At 37.3% G+C, this 7,283-nt stretch overlaps 1 protein-coding gene across 1 annotated transcript in view; it reads left to right on the top strand.

Moving 5' to 3' along the window:
* The first annotated feature begins 3,749 nt into the window (after positions 1 to 3,749).
* Positions 3,750 to 7,283, top strand: part of LOC107599331 (Fc receptor-like protein 5) — an 11,138-nt gene continuing 7,604 nt past the window's right edge. The window contains exons 1-3 of the mRNA XM_016290893.1: positions 3,750 to 3,753; positions 5,679 to 5,951; positions 6,317 to 6,457. Of these exons, the coding sequence (XP_016146379.1) occupies positions 3,750 to 3,753; positions 5,679 to 5,951; positions 6,317 to 6,457 (418 nt within the window). The remainder of the gene's footprint in view (positions 3,754 to 5,678; positions 5,952 to 6,316; positions 6,458 to 7,283) is intronic.

Genomic DNA, 7,283 nt, shown 5'->3' with positions numbered 1-7,283 from the left:
ACCATATATTGTCGCAATCGTATGTTTAATGTCTTCATGTTTCCAAACATTTCTGTTTTTTTGTGAAAACAACTGTTCTCATACAGCGATAGCGGACGCTTTTGTCCATATTAGGAATATCTTGGTACGACTTTCTGCGCGGGGGGGGGGGGGGACACGTCCCCCACGTAATCTACGCCCCTGGTAATATTTAATTAAATGACATTATATTTATGCATTTTACAGACACTTTTATCCAACCTTCGCTAAGGGACTGGAATCCGAAATTAACTGTCACATCACATGTATGTATAAATAGGCTTATGCATTTACTACAAAGCTCAAATAAATTGCCAGTTATGAGCTCCACTGCATTTTTAATAATACAAGGTACAGTGATATCAATAGACCTTCCGTACACATTAAATAATGTGCATGAAGAAAAATACTACATAAAATATAATTAGTCTTCTGCTTGTGATCTGGATTGAAGTTCCCTGAACAGATCTCTGCTATGGCAAAATTAATAAAATATGTCACGTTTTAAGGAACACATATACTGTCCCCCACAAAATATCTTAATACAAATTATTTTAATAAATGTCTCTGCTTTTTCAGATACTTGAATGTTTTCAGAAAACTCTCAGGTTCCTCAAAAAATGTTACATCATATTTTAAACAGATAATAATCTGCCTCTAGCTCTTTACAACTAATACAAACCTCATGAGAAATAAGAAAAAAAAAAACTTGTCAAGCTGAAAAACATTTCAGCATAAAGGAAGTATAAGTTTCACAAGTAAAGAAGAATATGATATAATAATAATAATATTACATAACAGTTGATCAGCTCAATGTTCACACTTGCAGTGGCTGTTTTTCTTTGTGTTTTTAGTGCTGATTTCAAAAATCCACTCTGGAAACACTGAAGGTGAGTGAATTTGATTCATAAATTTAATTTAAAAAAAAAGGTGATTCTACGCTGTTACCAGTGGTGGAAAGAGTACTGAAAAAATATACTCAAGTAAAAGTACCATTACCTTCCAAAAACTGGTGTGGGTAGAGTAAAAGTACTTGTCCAAAAAACTACTTGAGTAAGAGTAAAAGAGTAGCCTATTTATAAGTACTCATGAGTATTGAGTAGTGAGTACTGAGCTGTGGATTCTACCCCCTCATAATAAACGCTGTACGCCACAATTTATACATTTTAAAAACGTTGTACATTCTGTAATTCACATTATCTTGTTTGTCATAAAGAATGAAGAATATATCATCCAGCTGTTTTAATTTTGACTGTCAACTCTTTAAAATACATCAAAAACAGCACAGAAACAGTATTCAGTTGAAGAAAAGATGAAAGTTATTCTCAGTACAATCATTCCCATTTAAATCATAAAGTTTGAAAAAAATATATTTAAAAACGTGTAAGGCCACTGAGACAGCATGCAGTTGTTGCACATAAAATATTAATATTTAGAACAGTGCAAATACAAACACCATTACAAACTCATTGTTCAGCATCACACACCATGATATGGGTTAACATGAGAGCCCATTTCTCTCCAAAACGGTGCCAGTTTTAGCGTTTTGCAATAAAGAAATAAGAATAACTAAACTTTATCATTTATGTTACAATTTTAACATAAATGCACATTGTTCTAGAAGGATGGCATCATGCCATACCTTTTACACATTTACTCGAATTGTTACACTGATAATACAATTTGTAAGGAAAAATGCATTAAATAGCGAGGTATTTCAGGGGAAACTGTTTCAAAGGAAAACACACACGCGCCTCTTTGCTAAGCCACGGTGGTCTCGGTGAATCAGCAGCATCCACAACTGAATGGAACAAAGTGTTGAACTTGAAAATTGTTTAATTTTCAAACTTTATTTAATTTTTTAATTTTACATCAGTGCTGAAGTTACACTGACAGTATCAGGTGAGTTTGATGATCATCTCTTCATACACACACACACACGTTTACAATTTAGAAGTAATAGGCTATTTTCTATTTTTGAGCCTCTCTGCAGAACGGTCTCAGGGTTGCTGCAGGATTTTTAAGCTCAAATTTAAGACTTTTTAAGACCTTTTTTAAGACCTGCACAAATAAATTAATACCATATGAGTGGGGTAAGGCAATGTCTATACATTTGTGATCGGAGAAATGACAAACAAGAAGTGCTACTCTACACTGCTCAAAACTCGCATTTGAATCGTCAGTGGCTGTAACAGAGACGCTGGAGTCTGGTTAGAATCCATGAGCGGAAGTTTATTAAAGGTCAAGGCAAGTCGATAATCAGGCAGAGGGTCAAAGTCAGAGAAGCAAGCAGATCGTTCGTCATACACAAGGGCAGAAGCAGAGACAGTAGTGGAGAGGCAGGCAATGAGTCCAAACACAAACATCAGTCCTATCAGGCGTCAGAACAAAAGGGGCAGAGTACAAATACCGTGAGTCAAGAGGTGTTCTCTTCACGGATGAATCCCGGTTTTCACTGTACAGGGCAGATGGCAGACAGCGTGTATGGGGACATGTCACCCATTGAGCATGTTTGGGATGCTCTGGATCGGCGTATACGACAGCGTGTTCCAGTTCCTGCCAATATCCAGCAACTGGATTATCCGGTATTAACATTATATTAACTGGATTAACATTATCCAGAGTGAGGAACGGCCGGAGGGTTAGAGTGAGCGGCGGCGGCCTACAGTGAGCAGAGGCCGGAGGCTAGCGTGAGGAACGGTGGGAGGGTTAGAGTGAGCAGAGGCGCAGGCTTGAGAATGGCGCGGCCGGTGATTTCGACGAAGGAGCGTCCGGAAGGACATGTGACGACTCCGGGCTGGACTCCGCTTCGTCCACGGTTAAAAGCCACTCCGGCGATAGACAGCGCAAAGTTGTAGTATTTCCTCATCAACCAGCACGGATCAGCTCCAGGCATGACGATATCGTCCTCTTTTGGAAGACCAAACAAAGTAGTTTCGCTTTCACAACGAAGCACACAGCGTCTTTTTGACATGGCACCGGAAACAACAAAACTACAGCGAGAATAAAAGTTACGTCTTCTTTCTTTGCGTGAACATTTGGGCGGCGTTATGCAAATCTTCCCACATAGTGAGGTAGATATGTGGGGGCGTGTTAGAACGAGCCGTTTTAGGTAGGTGTGGCTGACTCTTAACTTTTATAAAGAATATCTCTTTGAATTTGAGACTTTAGTCTTTGCAACTTTACAGATCTTCTTTATGCACCAAGAGCTTGTAACACTCCAAAGAGAAAGGACAAATTGAAAACGCATCATAGGACCCCTTTAAGAGAGAGAAAAGCCATATCTGTGTATATTACGAAAAGTTGGATAAAATGTTGTGCTAGGTTTAAGGCTAGATTTTTTTGTTCATGTTTTTAACAGGACACACTTCAGCATATGGGAGTTAATGTTACTAACCTTTGTGGATGCGTTCTAAAATGTGATATGTTATAAGACTTGATGCTGTCATTTCGGTATCTTTAATTGTTTTCCCACATTCACTGCATCTAGCCAATCTTCATGAAGTTTCTAATTCTGACATACTAATATAACCAAATGTGAGAACATATACACGGTGGCTCCCGCCAAGTTTCATACCCTTCTGACATTTCGGAATGTACGTGCAATACGCGGACATGCGTCATCAAATACTATAATAAGAGTCCCATCTCCATCAACAACGAAATGCGTGGCGCAGATATAATAAAAGCATAAGTAAATTCCAAGTTCTTTCTTTATGATATCAGTAGGGATGGGTGATACCACTTATTTTGTTTTCGATCATTTCGGGTAATGATACCCACTTAACTTTTATATTTGAAATGTATTTTAACATTCAATATGCCTTAATTGCAACTTATTAGGTTATTAGGTTAGGTTTGTTTACACATGGTTATAACATGTTTACTACAGTGGTAATAACCATGGAAATCTACAAATACTATAGTTGAACTACGGTCACTTTAGTAAAACCATGGTTCATTTTCATAAGGGACTGCCAGTGACAGACTGTTGCATGCATTAAATGCAACATTTTTGTATGATTTATACTAACATTACAGAATAGAACATGAGCAATATGAACTTTAACGTTACATTTAAATAAATGTAATTGCACAAACTATGTAGGCTACAATTTCAGTGTATTTATTGTGAAATAAAGCAAACATATATGTTTTTTCTATCCTCTGATAAGCATTGTTCTGGGTTGCCGTTCCCAAAAGTATCAATGGTTTCTTATGATACTTTTGGGAAACGCAGCCCTGTTTGAATGCACTGTCAGAAGTGAGTGAAAGCTCTCTGTGATTGATTGGTTCTGTCTTGCAGCATTTGCGTGTGTTCAGATGAGCAGGAAACTAGTTCTATCCTACACAATTATTCACTAACATAGGTTATTCATCCAATTTAATGCATATTGTACGCATTAATTTTTGTTAAATAAACAAAATCACTGGTAAATAAAACACCTTAGTATCGATATTTTTTATTTGAGTATCGATACTTTAGATACTTGCATCAGTATTCTTTATATTGGTACTTCAGGATCGATACGCCCATCCCTAGATATCAGTAGTTAAGGATAAAAGACTCAAGGTGTGTTTAAAATATTCCTATTTGTATTTAAATAGTCCTTCTTGTCAAGTTGAGCCAAGTCTGAAGTCATCTGAGGTCGAGTCTGGAGTAGAGTCTGAAGTCTATTCAAATGTGACTCGAGTGCCCATCTCTGCCATTGGGTAATGAAAAGTTCTACACACACTTGTGGTCTTCATGCTCACTTGAACACTTGGACCAAATACAGGAAATACGTCATATAAGTAGTCAAGTAGTCAAGTGCAAAGACCGCAAGTGTGGGTATTTGGACAAGGGGACTAACTCGAGTGCCCATCTCTGCCATTGGGTATAATGAAAAGTTCTACACACACTTGTGGTCTCCACGCTCACTTGAACACTTGGACCAAACTCAGGAAATATGTCATGTAGGTAGACAAGTGGTCAAGTGGTCAAGTGCAAAGACCACAAGTGTGGTTATTTGGACAAGCCCATACTTTGTGGTCATGTACTAACACTTTGGAGACCAAATTGCCAATGGATATCCAAATGACAGGCAGGTAAAAACTTATATGCACACAGCTGATGATCTCTGTATTATACAATGATTCACCAAGCAGTGAAATATAACAGTACTCAATGAACTATAATATCATTGCCTCTTATGGGAAGTAAATGTGTAATATCAAAATAAAAGTTCTACATTAAAAGTATTTTTTTCCGGTGGCCTTTTATACAATAAGCGTTACATTTGTTGCATTACAAACACCTTTTTAATAAGGCAAATTATTCACATGACAGTTCTGAGGTGTGACAAGAAACATCTAAAACATTTCCAGTGTATGAAATATGTCCATACCTCTGAAGTCTTGAGATTGAACAAAATAATTAATCAGTCATTGTAAGATATGTTAACTCTTTTTACTTGTCCTCTCGGTTTTCACAACCATTAGCCATTTATAGCCTTGTTGAGCAGTCAGTGAGAAGCTGCTGCATTTCATGATGCAGAAGTCATGATACATTTCTGCAGCACTTTTTCATATTGAAATAAAAGGTTGTAGTCCAAAATCAAGTAACTCGTACAGTAAAAAACAGCACATTATTTTCACTGTGTATTGTCATCCTTTTACAGAAATACCAAAACCCAAAGTGACCATTAAACCTGATCAGCATGTATTCAGAGGAGAGACAGTCACTCTCAGATGTGACATTGATGGTGAAGGAGTCACTAGCTGGCAGTACAGCTGGTATAAAAATGGTTCAGCTAATGCTTTCAGTGAACTACAGGAACACACATTCAGTCCTGTTACTGAGTCAGATGCAGGTAAATACTCCTGTTATGGAGCAGAGAGAGAAGGATCATGCATATCAAACATTAGTGATGCAGTTACACTGATAGTATCAGGTGAGTTTTATCATCTCTTCACACACACACAAACACATGTTGGTATTGGTGGTTTACGGGGACTCTCCATAGACGTAATGGTTTTTATAGTGTTCAAACTGTATTTTCTATCACCCAACCCCAACCCTACACCTAGACCTACCCCTCACTTTGTGCAGTCTTAGATTTTCCACAAAAATAAAACACCATTTAGTATGTTTTTTTAAGCCTTTTGAATTACAGGGACACATGCAGTGTCCTCATAAACCACCTTCACATTGTAATACTTATGTCATTGCCCATGTCATTATACAAATTTGTGTCTCATAAACCACCCAAACCAGTGCATGTTTACATGTGCTTAATGAGCGATTTCTCTATTTCAGATACAGCTGCAGCAGTTTTAAGTGTTTCTCCACAGAAGTGGTTGACTGAAGGAGATCCAGTGACTCTGATCTGTGAGGTTTACGGCTCCTCTACAGGCTGGACATTCAACTGGTACACTGTAACTCTTTCATCAGGTAGAAGTTATAATACGCTTCATGTGATATCATCAGAATTAACTTATTTTAGTCAAGTAAAATACTGCTTAAAGTTTACCCCAAAATTAAAATTAAGTCATCATTTACACACCCTGGTGTTATTCTAATGCCGTATACCTTTCTTTGTTTTTCGGAAGAAAAAAAACAAGTCCGCGCGTGCTCCTCCATATAATGGCAGTGGGTAATGATCAGCATCAAGCTTTCGAAAAAAATAGTCTGTAGCCTATATTTCAGGTGTTCTGGTGGTACACGATATAGTTTGGTGAAAAACAAGCTGAAAATTGTATAACTGTTTAACGAAAATCCTGACCTTGGTCGTTCTCTGTTAATGATGTGAAGGGGCCAAAAAACAAAACAAAACCGCAGGAGCTGAGTGAGCTAGGGAATAACTTGTGACACGTCTTGAAGTTTATTTTATCCACTGAAAACTTAATATTGAAGCATCTCTTTTCTGGTATGTTTTAGTCCAGATTCAAATGCAAAAATATATACTTGCAAACAAACATGTAAATAAAAACAAAATACTGTTTTGACTGTTTTATTTTTTAGTATTTTAAAAAATACTGTTTTGTACCTTTCTTCTCTGTGATAATCAAGTAGACACAGAAAGTTGCTCTTGCAGAGCTGATTTGTGTAATGGGGTAACCATGGTAACCGCTGTATTTTTGCTGTTCCATACGCACCACCTCCTGTCAGAGAATGAACTTGCATTTTTATTCAGCCCATTTGCTGATTTTGTTCAGACTAATGCGAAAATCAGACCAAATTTTTATGCAGCAAATACACAGTGCTGTCAAATTTAACTGGTCGC

This window comes from Sinocyclocheilus grahami, unplaced genomic scaffold, assembly GCF_001515645.1.
Source record: "Sinocyclocheilus grahami isolate Dianchi unplaced genomic scaffold, SAMN03320097.WGS_v1.1 scaffold264.1, whole genome shotgun sequence".
NCBI classification, from domain to species: domain Eukaryota; kingdom Metazoa; phylum Chordata; class Actinopteri; order Cypriniformes; family Cyprinidae; genus Sinocyclocheilus; species Sinocyclocheilus grahami.
The sequence above is the reverse complement of the archived record's forward strand: the minus strand, read 5'-3'. Positions and strand labels throughout refer to the sequence as shown.